At 34.2% G+C, this 15,312-nt stretch overlaps 1 protein-coding gene across 2 annotated transcripts in view; it reads left to right on the forward strand.

The window, feature by feature from the left end:
• Positions 1-15,312, forward strand: part of SPATA6 (spermatogenesis associated 6) — a 203,048-nt gene that overhangs the window by 111,315 nt on the left and 76,421 nt on the right. For both annotated transcript variants that reach the window (XM_012525152.4, XM_004458492.4), the window contains exons 8-9: positions 2,239-2,326; positions 12,048-12,088. In XM_012525152.4, coding sequence (XP_012380606.1) covers positions 2,239-2,326; positions 12,048-12,088 — 129 coding nt within the window. The remainder of the gene's footprint in view (positions 1-2,238; positions 2,327-12,047; positions 12,089-15,312) is intronic.

The following is a 15,312-nucleotide window of genomic DNA, read 5'->3' on the forward strand; positions in this document are numbered from 1 at the left end:
AAAGGCATTCCAGTTTTATACATATATGGAATGAAAAATAATCTTAAAAAATAAGGGACATTACAAGAAATCAGCTAGCGTGCTTCCAGACAAACCAGCACAACTATCCTAGAAGAGTTAAGCAAAATTCTCTTTTTCTTTTATGCAGTATAGTGTTGTGCCACCGTCATCACTGTTTACTTAGAAAATTTTTTCATCACCCCAAAAGGAAACCCCTACCCATTAAGAGCATTTACATTCCATTCCCCCTACCCCCAACTCCTGGCATACACTAATCCACTTTCTTTCTCTATAGATTTTTGTATTCAGAATATTTCATATAAAATGGAATCATACAATATATGACCATTTTTGTCTTTTTTTTTCACTTAGCATAATGTTTTCAATGTTCCTCTATGTTGTAGCTTATATCAGTACTTCATTCCTTTTTTTGGCTGAATAATACTACATTTATGAATATGCCACATTTTATTAATTCAGCAGTTGATTGATATTTGGGTTGCTTCCATCTTTTGGCTATTGTGAATAGTACTGATATGAACATTCATGTACAAATTTTTGACTGAATACCTGTTTTTAATTATTTTGGGTATATTCCTAGAATTGGAGTTGCTGGATTTTAAGGTAATTCTTTGTCTTATTGAGGAATTTCACTATTTCCTACAGTGACTGTGCCATTTTACATTCTTACCAGTAGTGGGGAAGGATCCAGTTTTGCAACATCCTTGTCAATACTTGTTATTTTCTGGTTTTTTTATATATCCATCCTAGTAAGAATGAAGTGGTATCCCGTTTGTTGTTGTTTTTTTTAAATAAATAACAATTTTATTAAAGTATATCATTCATACATGCACATACATAAACAGTAAGTGTATAGTAAAGGTTGTAACTTACAAAACAAACATGCATATTGTCATGAAGTGCGCCCATACATCACTCTACCACCAATAACTTGCATTGTTGTGAAACATTTTTTTCGACTATGAAAGCGCATTGTCAAAACAGTACTACTAACTATAGCACATATTTACATTTGGTGCATTTTTCTCTCAACCCACCCTATTATTAATATGCTATATTAGTTATAGTTCATGAGAAAAAGTTCTCATATTTGTTCTGATAACCACATTCCATCTTCCACCACTGGATTCCCTGTGTTACACAGTCCTTTACTGAGTGTATTGTTTGAATGGATTGTATAAATTATGGGTCAAAATTTTTTTAATTGTGTGGTTTTAGTTTGCTTTCATGAGACACAAGTACTTAAGCTTTGCCTTTGATTTGGTTTTGAAATGTTGAAGAATATCCAGGAAAAACCAGCAAATGATGACTATGGAAATGACAGAATTTTTTTAGTTACCTAAATATAACCTAATCCCCAACCCTCACTCCCCACACACATGCACACATTTACGCACCCTAATTTTTAATTCTCCCTTTGTAAAACCTGATAACCTATCATTCATCTCCATTTGGTTTTGATATGCACTACCCTAATGACTAATGACATTAAGCATCTTTTCATGCAATTGTTGGCAATCTGTATGTCTTCTTTGCAGAAGTGGTTATTCCAGTCATTTGCCCATTTTTTAATTGTCTTTGTCTTGTTGTTTTATATTATATTTATATTCTGATACTATACCCTTATAGTAAGATATATGATTTGCAGATATTTTTCCCATTCTATGAGTTGTCTTTTCATTCTCTTGGTAGTGTCCTTTCAAACACAAAATTTTTAAATTTTAATGAATAGAGATATTCTTTTTACACGTTTGTATCACTCTGAAGTCTTGGCTGAGTGTTATTATCTGAAGTGTTCGCTGAGTGTTATATAAAACACTCAGCATGCTAGACTTTGAGCACAGCCATTTAAAGAAACTTTAATTCAAAATATGCATGCTATGAAAGTTAAGTAGGAAATAGCTAAACTTGTTTTTTTACCTTTTTTTTTACCTTGTAATGGAAATCAAACTAGGCAGTATGGTATTAAGGACATTTTGACTAGAAATCAATTTATTTTAAAGCAGGTACAAATATATAATTTAAAAGTTCTAGAGTTTAATTTTAAAATGAGCAGTAAATTACTTGACTACTCTCTGATTTGGAACATGCCTTACTCACATAGAAACTATCACATTAAACTGATATGTGATCTATGCACTCTTGTTGCTTATTGATGCCATGATATTGGAAGACTGGGAACATTTAAACTTTTTAAATAAATTCTGTTTCCTCTAGGTTGACCCCCCAAGTCCTAGGGCTGATGCTTTTTTTGGATCTTCTAGCAGAGATTGTGAAAGAGATGGATGGTCCAGGATGCACAATGGTAAGTTAGAAATTAGTATCTGTCTTCATTGCTTTCGTTGCTTTGGCTACATCAAGCCATTAATTTGAAACATTGTTGAACATAACAGAATCTTTGCTATATTATTAGATTACATCATATAGTATAGAAATTTATAACTTGAAAGACCCCTCACCCATATAGGTACTTTCTAAAAATAATAGAATTTCTGTGATGTTATAAACTATCTCCCTCTTTGAGATTCAAAATACATATTAGTATATTAAAGACTTAATACCTTTTAGTGAAACAAATATGATTTATTTTGTTTTGTTCAATATTTTTTAAACCTTTTTGATCATGGAACCCTTTTATAATCTCAGCATCTATTAACTAGTTCTATTTAGCAGACTTTGAGAAATGCCACAGTAAAAAGAGCTCTGGATTATGGGATTTGGGCATGCATTTTGACATATATTTGAATATTTGTTTGCCACTTGTTTATAAACTGGGCATTCTTGAACAAATCATTTTGACTACTTTGTTCATCACTTATTTATTAAAGATTGAAGATAACATGGTAATTCGTGTAAATCTAGCACATAAGACAATTAATAAATAGCAGTTATCATTATAATTTACATTATTATTTCTGTTTCTGGCAAGATAATGTCCCTTGGGTTTAGTTCATCTTTATCCATGCTCCTTATGGTTAGGTAAGTTGTTCAAGTTCAACATTAAGATTTTTGTGAAGAAGGTTAAATTGTATTATGTAATTAAGGATATTTCATAATAACTGTAGACATTGGTTAGTTGTTCAGCAAGTATTCACCATAAATCTTTAAGTTATTTTACTAGACACTGAGAAAGCCATAGAAAAAGGAAAATGAGAGTAAAAAAAAAAAAGAATCCTTTAGTTTTTGTATTGGAACTTGTAGTGAGCTCATTTTTTAAAATGTATAATCTCATTTTTTAAAAATGGGATTGGGGGGATGGAACTTTCTCTTCTGAGAGAGAACATGCAATGCACAGTCCATGCTCATCTGTTTTGCTTTTTGAACACTGAAAGGAAGATAGATGTAATCAATGTCTTTTATATCTATAGTAGATTAGGTGAAATTAGGAACATGCTTTACTCTATCTCCCCTCTTAGAAGAAAATATATGGTCATGAGAAATGAGCTTTAAGAACAAACAGATGGAAAAGAACTTCAATATAGATGTTTCTTTGGAATATTTTTTGGAATGTACTTAAGTGTCAGATTTCTCTTTACAGTTATGTATTTGGCAGCAGAACTGTTGTAATTTTCTGTAACTTTTAATCAAAGCAGTTGGCTGCCTATGTAGTGGTGTGATAAGAAAGGTCACTGTTGTATTGTTTTTTCTTTTAACTTTTTATTTTGACATAAATTCAGGTTTGTAGAAAAGTTAGAATAATACAAAGAATTCTTATATACATTTCACTTAGAATCCACATTTTCTTTCTTTTCCTTCTTTTTGTTTCTCTTTCTCTCTTTTCCCCTCTTTGCATTTGTGTCTGTGTATAATTTTATTTAACTGTTTAAAACTCAATTAAAGTTATAATGACTCTTTTCTCTGAAATTCTTCTGTGCGTATTTCCTAAAAAAGATGTTATATAATGCCATACAGTTTTCAAAAGCAGGAAATTAAGAATGATATAATAATATTAACTAATTTATAAACCTAAACATTTTCTGCCAATTGTCCTAATATCTTTTATAGCAAAAGAAAATTCCAGATCACACATAGCATTCTTTTGTCATGAATTTTTAGTCTTCTTTAATCTGGCTCCTTAGTCTTTGTATTTCATGACATTATTAATTTTAAAGCATATTGACCAATTATTTTGCTGAATGTCCCTCAACTTGGGTTTGTTTGATTTTTCCTTGTGATTACATGAAATTTGCTCCCTTAATTAAAATGATGCCTGCTAAGTTTCTCTATTGTTAAGGTGCTATTTTCTTTGTAATTAAAGGGAGATATGTAGAGACTATGTAATATACTGTTAACTTCTCAACTTTGACTCTTTTATCATGCATTGATGATTCTTGACTGAAATAACTTATTACTGTGGTTTTACAAAACTCCATTATGCCTTGCATATTTATTAGTTGGAGAAGGGTTTTCTCTTCTCATCTAATTCTAATAGCGCTATTCTTTTTTGTACTTTTTTTTCCCCTGGCATTTGAGCAGTTTTGTTTGGAGTTCTCACCACCTATGTAAATACACATGGGAATTTCTTATAGTAGGGTATCTTTTTAAAGATAGTGAATTTTCATTTGTGAATATTTTACCTTAATAGAAATTCTTCTTGAGTGTATTATTTGGCCAAAGGGGTGCTGATGCAAAATACCAGAAATCGGTTGGTATTTATAAAGGGTATTTATTTGGGGTAGAAGCTTACAGTTACCAGGCCATAAAGTGTAAGTTACTTCCCTCACCAACGTCTTTTGCCATGTGTTGGAGCAAGATGGCTGCTGACATTCTGCCAGGGTTCAGGTTTCCTGGGTTCCTCTCCTCCTGCAGCTTTAGCCTGCAGGCTAAGTTGCCCTGTTATCTCCACAATGTCATCTGTAGACTATGAGACTCTCTAGGTTTTGCCTCTCCACAAGGCCAGCATAGACTTTCAGGCAAACAGCTCTGCCTCTCTCTCCAGGGCTTCTGCTGCATCTAAGAAGCTGTCTCTTCCTCTGTGTTCTTCTCCTGTATGTTCACTTCCTGGGCTCCAGCTCAAAACTAACTCCAGCATCAAAGATCCAACATCAAAAACTACCCTAATCTGTCCTTTGCCATGTCTTTTATCTGTGAGTCCCCACCTTCATGACATGGCCCAATCAAATCTCTAATCATTTAAGTAAATATGAAACTTCAGACAGTCCAGTTTACAAACATAATCTAGTATCTATTTTTGGAATTCATAACTTTATCAAACTGTTACACTGAGTATTTTCTTGTCAAATTATCTTGCCTATTAATACTTTTTTAAGTATTAATAAGTTTTTTTTTAATTTATTTATTTTTAAAAATTACATTCAAAACAAATATGAGGTCCCATTTAACCCCACCGCCCCCACCCCCCACTCCCCCCACAGCAACACTTGCTCCCATTATCGTGACACATCCATTGCACCTGGTAAGAACATCTCTGAGCATCACTGCACCCCATAGTCAATGATCCACATCATAGCCCACACTCTCCCACATTCCATCCAGTGGGCCCTGGGGGGATCTACAATGTCCCGTAATTGTCCGTGAAACACCACCCAGGACAACTCAACGTCCCGAAACCAGCTCCACCTCTCATCTCTTCCTCCCATTCCCCAAACTTTAATAAGATACTCTTTTCATAGGCATTTACCCATTTAGTCCTCATAATAATCATGTGAAAAGGGTGTTAACAATATTTGATAGTGGTGTATCTACATATAATACCAGGAGTTAAAAATGCTTTTTGACCTGAATAAAAGGGGGAAATGGAAAGGACAAATGAGTTTATATGGCTGTGAGTCTCCAAAAAGAGCCAGGAGGTTATCAGAGGGGTTGCCCTTATGCACACCTGAGCAGAGTCCCAGAGACAGATAAAGTAGATATAACCCCAGGTATTGGTTCTTCTGAGGGCTACAGAGACCAACAGATTCTATGGTCATGGCAGATAGAGTTCAGTACCATCTCAGTTGGCCCTACTTTGGAGTTTGTGTTTCTGTGTGATGGAGCTGGACTCAGATGTGATCTTTGACCACAAGTCTCTCCTGTTACTTTTACCAGAACTGTAGTTGGTGCTGGGGTTTAATATATACCCAGGGGATCTGAATCTCTGTTATGACCATATGATAGCCAGGCCCTGAGCCTCAACAGACTTCAGCTCCTACACTCTGGTTTATTGGACTTACCCCACTCAGCTAACATGGAATTGAAGAAGATCAACCACCATACCAGAGAGCCAAGAGTGCCTACAACTGAAACCAGGAGGATTGCATCCAGCATCCATGTGGAATCTAAGCCCCCTCTTGATATAGATGTGGAGTGGACACAACCATTCCAAGGTCCACAGGATAGAGGAATAGAATATGGATTAGAATGGACTTATGGATATTCTATTCATGAACTGTTGTGATTAGTAATCAAAGAAAATGTGGCATTGGTGTGGAGAAAGTGGCCATGGTGGCTTCTGGGGGTAGGGAGTGGGAAGAAGAGCTGTGATGTGGGGGCGTTTTCAGGACTTGGAGTTGTCCTGGGTGGTGCTGCTGGGACAGTTACCAGACATTGTATGTCCTCCCATGGCCCACTGGGTGGACTGTGGGAGAGTGTGGTCTATGATGTGGACCATTGACCATGAGGTGCAGCAGTGCTCAGAGATGTATTCACCAAGTGCAATGAATGTCTTATGATGATGGAGGAGGTTGTTGTTATGGGGGGAGGAGTAGGGTGAGAGGGGTGGGGGGTATATGTGGACCTCATATTTTTTTAATGTAACATTAAAAAAAATAAAGACAATAAATAAATAACAGGAGAAAAAAAATAAGGCTATTAAGCACTTGACATATAACTAGTCCAAATTGAGATGTGCTGTAATTGTAAAATACACTCAAAATTTCAAAGACTTGGTATAAAAATAAGAATGTAAAATATGCTAATTTTTATACTGGTTACATGTTGAAATGATATGTTTCATATGTTTTATTGAAATGGAAACAAAAACAAAAACAATATTTGAAAAAGAAAAATGAAGAGAGGCTTGTAAAGGATAAGTGACTTATTTTCAGAGATACAGAATGTCCATGTCAGTCTATAATTGAGCTTTTCTAGTGCTATGTGCCCCACTTTTCCACTCTTCTACTACTTATTCTAGTTTCATCAAGGTGTATTATTTAAAAAAAATTTTGAACACATTGTCTCTTTTTGGAATGATATAGTATATAATTCTAATTTTAATTTGTACAGTTTTTTTCAATCAGTTTTATTGATATATATCCATAAAGCAGACCATCCATCCAATGTGTAAAATCATTGGTATTTGATATAATCACAGAATTGTGCATTCATCACTTTGATCAATATTAGAGCATTTTCCTTTCTTCAAAAACAGACAAAAAACTCTACCCCATAATAATCACCTTTCACACTCTTTGTCCTTCTCCAGACATATGTAGCTGCTGTTCTTTATTTTTTAAAAATCAATTTTATTGAAATGTATTAATAAAGAATATATCCATCCAAAGTGTACAATCAGTGGTATTTGGTATAATCACATAGTTGTGAATTCATCATTTCATTTTTAGAGCACTTCCATTATTCCAGTAATAATAATAAACAAAAAGCAAACAAAACTTATCACTTCTCAATCTCTCTATGCTTCCCCTGCTGTACATAGCTACTATTCTTTTTCCTTTTCTGTAGTATATTTATATTTAAATTTTGTAAAAACAGTCTTCTATATGCAATATCACCCATATTCATGTTTTACATGAAATTCCATCATCTTATACAGTCCCTTGTTATAGTTTTTAGTTTTCCAGCTAGTAATATACACAACCCTAAACTTTCCCCTTTCACCACTGTCATACCCACTTAATAGCTCTGCTAGTTACAAACACTGTGATGTGCTTTCACCATTTCTATTCATTTCCAAAGATTTACAAACAAACTTTTTACTAATCCTGCACAGATTAACCCTCAGCTTTCCATTCTTTACACTTACTCTGTTTTCTGGTGACCTGTATTCTAAGTGTTAACTCCGTGAGTTTACATAATACATTCAATTCATAATAGTGAAATACGGCATTTGTCCTTTTGTGTCTGGCTTGCTTCATTCAACATAATGTCCTCCAGGTTCATCCATGTTGTCATATAATTCATAACTGTATTTCTTCTTACCGCTGCATAATATTCCATCATGTGTATGCACAACAATTTGTTTATCCACTCATCGGTTGATGGACACCTGGGATGTTCCAGCTTTTGACAGTTGTGAATAATGCCACTATGAACATCAGTGTGCAGATGTCTGTTCGTGTCTCTGCTCTCAGTTCTTCTGGATATATAGGTATATACCTAGTAATGGTATTGCTGGGTTTTTTTTTTTTTGAAGAAACTCATATGTACTGTTTTATAAGAATGCTTTGAACCTTTGTCCAGTCATCTGTGTACTTGGGAATGTAAATCATGGTTATCATCTTGGGCCGTTTTTAAGTTTATTGACTCTGTCTCCCTTCTTGGAGGAGACTTCTGTTATTCTCTTCATGTGAAGATTCTGAGTTTCATTTCTAGATTAGATTGTAATCTTTTTAGGTTCCACTAATCCCTCTGTTTAATGGTTACTATTGTAAAGTAAAATTAATTGGAATAACACTCCGAATCCTAGTATGTCATATCTTGGGTAAACAGCTATAAATGGGAAGATTTTAAAGTTTTCTGAATAAAATGGGATATAGTCACTATCTACATACTTCTTAGGCAAGTATTTCATTTGTCTAATTTTCATTTAATGTGTACTTCTCTTTGGATTTCTTGTCTTAAAGAGCAGTAGCAGCTGAGGAATATCATTTCTTTGAACTCCTTATTTCTCTTTATTTTTTGTAAATGTTTTTAATAGTTTATTGAGGTATAATTTACGTGCCATAAAATTTTCCTTAGGTGTACAATTAAAGAATTTTTAATAAATTACATTTTTGCCAAATCATCACTATCTAATTTTAGAGCATTTCCATCACTCTATAAAGGTCCCTCTTCCCAACTGTGGTCAATCCATGTGTCCACCCTTAGCCCTAGGCAACCATTAATCTACTTTATTTTTCTATAGATTTGCCTTTTTGGATATTTCACATAAGTGAAATCGTACCGTTTGTGCTCTGTCTTCACTTAGCATGTTTTGGGGGTTTATTTTGTTGTAGCATGTATGAGCTTTTTTTTTTTTCATTTTTTGTTGAATATTTTTCTATTATATGGTGGAATATACACTTTGTTTATCCATTAACTACCTGATGGACATTTGGATTGTTTCCATTCTTTGGCTGTTACGAATAATGCTGCTATAAATATTCCTATTGAAGTCTGATAGGTAGATGTTTTCATTCCTCCTTTGTAGATATCTAGGAATGGAATTGCTGAGACACACGGTAAATTTATGTTTAACTTGTTTAAGAAACTGCCTGAGTGTGAGGGTCAATGTTGGAAAGAGGTAGGATACAGAGACTCTAGTTACCAGATTAGTGCCAGTGTGAATGGTGACTTTAGTACAAAATGTATCTTAGTTTCTATATTAGATTGTTGCTAAGGAAACATTTTGATGACTGCTGTATTTTGTTTTCAACAAATACTGTTAGTCACCATTTGATTAATTTGAGTATATTCCACATCCATTTGGCTAAGAAGTACATAATCTATTGTTTTTTAGACTAAAGAACACTATTATTCTTCCCCACTTCTGTTTTATAATAAAAAAATCTTCTAGTATCTTATATTAATGGAAGTAGATCTGAACTAGTAAGAAACCTCAGTTCTGTCACTTGTTAGTTCAATAGGATGCCAACCTCCTGAGATAAAAAGTAGAAATAATAGTCTTACCTATTTTATGAGTTTGTTAGGAGAATCCAGTAATAGTTCATATATATTGGATGTATGTTTTCTGTTGGCCACTATTCTAAGTTCTTATATGGTTTTGGTTAATTACTCACAACAACCTCATGAAGCTTAAATAGTATTATTTATCCCCATTTTTACAGATTAGGAAACCTGAGGTTTAAAGAAATAAAGTTTGTTGTTTAAGATTACATACATAAGGTCTGAACTAGCTCTTTTTCTTTTTTCATGATTTTCTTAAGTGTGACCCATTCTTTAAGGCCCACCTCAAGTTCCTCCACCTTTAGGAAGTTTTTCTTGATTGTCTTCAACCTTGAGAGATTACCTATACCAGTTTGGCTTTTAGCTTCTTATTCTATTTACTGTTACTCAACTTTTTATAACTTACCTGAAATGGATTATAAGTGCTTCATGACCACGGTTCATGACTTTTATTTCCTTTATCTCCTGCATTTAGAATATAGTTAGTGTCTATTATTTGTTAATAAGGGTGATTAAATGTGAACATTGGGAAACCTCAAAATCATATCTTAATTTGTAAAAATGAAAGAAAATTACTAATCTGTCAGATTAGGTTAAAGTTCAGGATGGTTTATGGAAAGGGAAAGACATACCAGGGTTTTTAACATATTGAAATTTTCAAAAGTATACTAGCTGCCAGAAAGACATATACCAACTTTCAAAATGTTTATTTCTAAATTTAGCATATTTGGAGAATTAGGCCTACTATGTCCTTATCATTTTCTAAAATTTCGTCTGCTACTTGTGGTCATGCTGTGCGTTAGACTTATGCATAAGAGGAAGTAGGTTGGGCTTTTTATTTTTAACTTTGAAAAGCAGTTGAAGCGAATTGATTCTTACTGACATTAAATGGAGAAGCTAGCCTTGTGTGAAAGACGTTAATATTTCGGCTGATGAGTTGTTTGGAGCACCTGGAAAACTATTTTGTGCCAAAAAAGGAGCTAAAGAACATAAAACTAATATAGACTATTCTTGGTTTCTATGTATAGGCTATTCCAGGGTTCTATATAACTATTTCTTTCTGGATGAAGTCGTTTGTGAAGGTAAAATATAGAATGTTAGAATGCTTTTGACCAGGATGTATGAGCGATGAAGTAGAATTATAAATATGGTTCTGAATTGCTTGACTATCTTAAATTGATTATGGCAGAGATTGTGGCAGTTAAAAATATTGGTTTTTGATGGTTACTCCTTTGAGAAATGAGTAATACCAAACAAACTGGCTGTATAATGTCATACTTATTATCTTAGAGAGAGGTTTAGAATTAGTTTTAAAATACACTGTGACAGACATCATGCTAGGGATTTTCACAATTTATATAATCTAATCCTCCTATTGAATAAGGTGAGTATTATTTTTATACCCAATATGAGCAAATCATTTATAACTTGACCAAGGCAAATATATTAGATAAGTGACAGTATAGAAAATTGACTCCAAGTTTGTCTGATTTAGATTTTGATAATAATGATGTTGATGATAGTGTTAGTAATAATTGTTAACATTTTTTTTAGTGCCTTTACATGTATTATGTAGTTAAGACAGTATTATGAAAGAAGAACTATTATCCCCATCATATATATTAATAGATGAGGAATCTGAGACTTAGAAAAGTTAATTTGCCAAAAATACAGGAACTGGTGGGGCCCAAACTGTATGGTGCTCTTCTTTTGTCAACAAAGTGTGTACACTGTGCTACCACCTTCTAAAGTCGGTCCTCTTTTCATTACAGCCATTTGATTCTACCATGGACTCAAAGATCGGAAAATGTGTAGTTTAATAGTATATATCAAATCTAAATATACAAATTATGTTTTATCAAAAAACAGTTCATCAACTAAAATTATCCATTTCCTGTAGACAAATTATCAACTAAAAAGAACTGTTTTATATTCAGGTATTTCCTACTCTAATGAAAATAGTATTTGTAAAATCAATTATTGAACAACTGATAGAGATTTTTAAAAGATTGGCTTATCTTTGCTTATGTAACATTCCTCAAGGATTTTAAGGTAGTTCTGAAACTGCTTTCTGAATTATAATTGTGTAAATAATTATAATATCAAAAAACAATAAGGAAAACATTTTCTTCTTTATGGCATAAAATATTTATACTTTAATTCTTTTGTATGTCCTTTTTCAGATCATTCTCATCTTGGCTGCTACCGATCCAAGGATTATAAGGTGTGTAGAATAGATTAAAAATTACAAAATGATAATTGCCCTAGTTTTCAGACTCTAGAACATTAGTACATTCTTCATATGTATAGTTAGACAGGGGTTATCATATTTGTTTATTCAAGAAAATACACAATAATTCTCATATCATGGAATGCCATTACTTAGCTATTCATCAAATGGTAGAATAATCTTATCATGTCTTCCTACAAGAGTTTTGTTGCTTTTGAATGTTCACTTTAGATTAATTTATTAAATGTGTTTGTATATGTGTGTGTGAGAGAGAGAGAAGGAGAAAGAGTGAGAGATTGTTCGCTTTTAATAATATCTCACACAGTCGTGTTTCCAAACTTGAGTCATTCATAGAGGAATCTTATAATTTTTGGCATTCCTGCTTATCATTTATGCTATTTTCTTTAAGTAAATTCATTTTATTTTTATTTATCTCACTATTCTAAATGAAAAATCAGTATCACATGCCTTAAATGTGGATCATTAGCCTTAAAAAATACAAGGAAAAGAAATCAGTGTTACTAAATTCTGACTTGGTACTATTGTTTGCCAAAGGCTCAGAGGCATGCTTGCTATTTGTTTAAAAGGTGATATAAGCAACAATAAAGAATAAAACACAAACTAGCAGCTCAAGATTTTTTTCTTGACGTGAGAAAAGGATTGAAAGAATTTCCTGTATAATTCAGTGTTATTTAGTCCATGTGTGCTGTAAAATAATCTTGTGTATCATTTAAAACCTTTCGGGATACCATATAAAGTCTTCTGCTATACCACTGGAAGTTCATGCCCTGCATTTTGAGAACTGCCTCTCTTTTCTGTCCCTAAGTGAAAGCTTTTTGAAATTGTCATTATACTTGTGAAAACAAAAACAAAAACATAGCTTTACTCATGATACCTTCCTTTATTTACTTAAAAACAATTTATTTAGTGCATTTTACTACTAAGTATCAGTACTTTGCTGTGCTTTGAGTGTATATGAGTTATGGAACAGTTAATGATTCAGGCACCATGTGACTAGAGGCCCAAATCTATTAGAGTGTCAGAATTATCCAGGTGAAACTTTTAAAAATTCATCCCAGGCCTACTAAATTGAAATGATAAGAACAGGGAACACAAATTTCTATTTTTAACAAGTTTCCAGGTGATTCTTATGCAGCTTCCTTGGATTGGCATTTGAGAATTGAGTAGTGCTTATAAGGATAGGGCTATTCCTTGTATAGTGTTTGTATAGGGTTGTACCCTGTTTAAGGCTGTCCCTAGAGGAATGTGGACCTGACTTAATTCATCTATTCCAGGTCCACCGTATTATAAAGAATTTTCTCTCTCTCTCTCTCACACACACACACATACACATATATGCACACTGCTATATGTGCATATACACGCAGATACACACAAAGTCAAAACATAAGTGTTCTATGTCCTGCATAGATAGTCAGGACAGCTGCTTTATTTTTTTAAGATTTTATTTATTTCTCTTTCCTTCCCCACCCTCTCCCCACTCCCCCCAGTTGTCTGCTCTCTGTGTCCATTTGCTATGTGTTCTTCTGTGTCCACTTATATTCTCAGCAGCAGCACCAGGAATCTGTCTCTTTTTGTTGTGTCATCTTGCTGCATCAGCTCTCCCTGTGTGTGGCGCCACTCATGTGCAGGCTGCACTTTTTTTGCGCTGGGCGGCTCTCCTTTTGGGGCACATTCATTGCGCATGGGGCTCCCCTATGCGGAGGACACCCCTGCATGGCACGGCACTGCTTGCACTCATCAGCACTGTGCATGGGCCAGCTCATCACATGGGTCAGGAGGCCCTGGGTTTGAACCTTGGACCACCCATGTGGTAGGCGGATGCTCTATCTGTTGAGCCAAATCCGCTTCCAAGGACAGCTGTTTTAGTTGTTCTACTAACGATCAAGCTTGTCTCTGTAGTTTTCCTTCAAAGCATGCTCCACAATTTATATATTTATTTACATCTTTGTTTAAAGTTTACTTCTCTTATTAATCTGTAAGGTCCAGGGTATCAAGGACTTATTTAATAATAGGTCTTGCTTATTGATAATTGCTAATACCTAGCAACATTGTCTGATATATAGTATGGATTTTTAATATCTGTGCATTGAATGAGTGGATGATTAAGAGAATACAAGTGTATTAGTCAGCCAAAGGGGTGCTGATGCAAAGTACCAGCAATCTGTTGGGTTTTATAAAGGGTATTTATTTGAGGTAGTAGCTCACAGTTACCAGACCTTAAAGCTTAAGTTACTTCCTTCACCAAAGTCTGTTGTCATGTGTTGAAGCAAGATGGCTGTTGATATCTGCAAGGGTTGAGCCTTCCTGTTGCTCTTAAGGCTTCGTTGTTCCAACTGCTGTCCTCTCTCCACAAGGCTGGCTGTAAACTGTCAGGCACAGGGCTCGTCTCTCTTCCCAGGACCTCTGCTGTGCTTATTGGAGCTGTCTTTCTTTCCTCACGGATCTGCTTCTCTGTTTTACTTCCCAGGGTTCCAGCATCCAAAACTCCAACCTCCCTTTTCTGTGGTATGGTTTCTCTGTGAGTTCCTGCCCACAAGGGGGCAGGGACTCAATGTCCTACTGATGTCGCCCAATCAAAGCCCTAATCATTATTTAATCAAGTAAAAGTAAAACCTCTGAATCCAGTATAATCTAATATGCCCAGAGGAACAGACCATTTTACAAATATAATCTAATACCTATTTTTATAATTCATAAACAATATAAAAACTGCTGTAAAATGTAAACCAAATATGTAAAGCAGATTGAAGAAAAAATGGTAAAGCTTATAGGAAATTAATTTTTATCCTAAGGTAACTGAAATCCAGCTCTAAGTTGGCTGGTCCATTTAAAGAGAGGTCTATGTATTTAGAGCCGTCTTTTCCAAATAATCCTGTCAAAAAACAGAACCCCTCCTACACCACTTCCACCTCTGGATTCTTCAGTTTTAGGGCTAGAGTAGAGGTTGGTCATCCTTACTTTGCTTGGGGAGGCAGTGATTTCTAAGTGAGCTCACCAGAGTATTTTAGTATTCAAAGGCAGATTTTCTTAGAAACACATATACAATGTTGAGCACTGCTTATATGGAATGGACAAAAGATTATTTTCCTATAGGAACAAAGTAATTGGTTTATAAATAATCAGGTAATGGAGCACTATAGGATTTCTAAAAGACCATCTAGCTGGGAGTGCTTGCAGAAAATTTTCTAGAAAAG

The sequence above is a fragment of the Dasypus novemcinctus genome, chromosome 9 (assembly GCF_030445035.2).
Source record: "Dasypus novemcinctus isolate mDasNov1 chromosome 9, mDasNov1.1.hap2, whole genome shotgun sequence".
Lineage (NCBI taxonomy): Eukaryota > Metazoa > Chordata > Mammalia > Cingulata > Dasypodidae > Dasypus > Dasypus novemcinctus.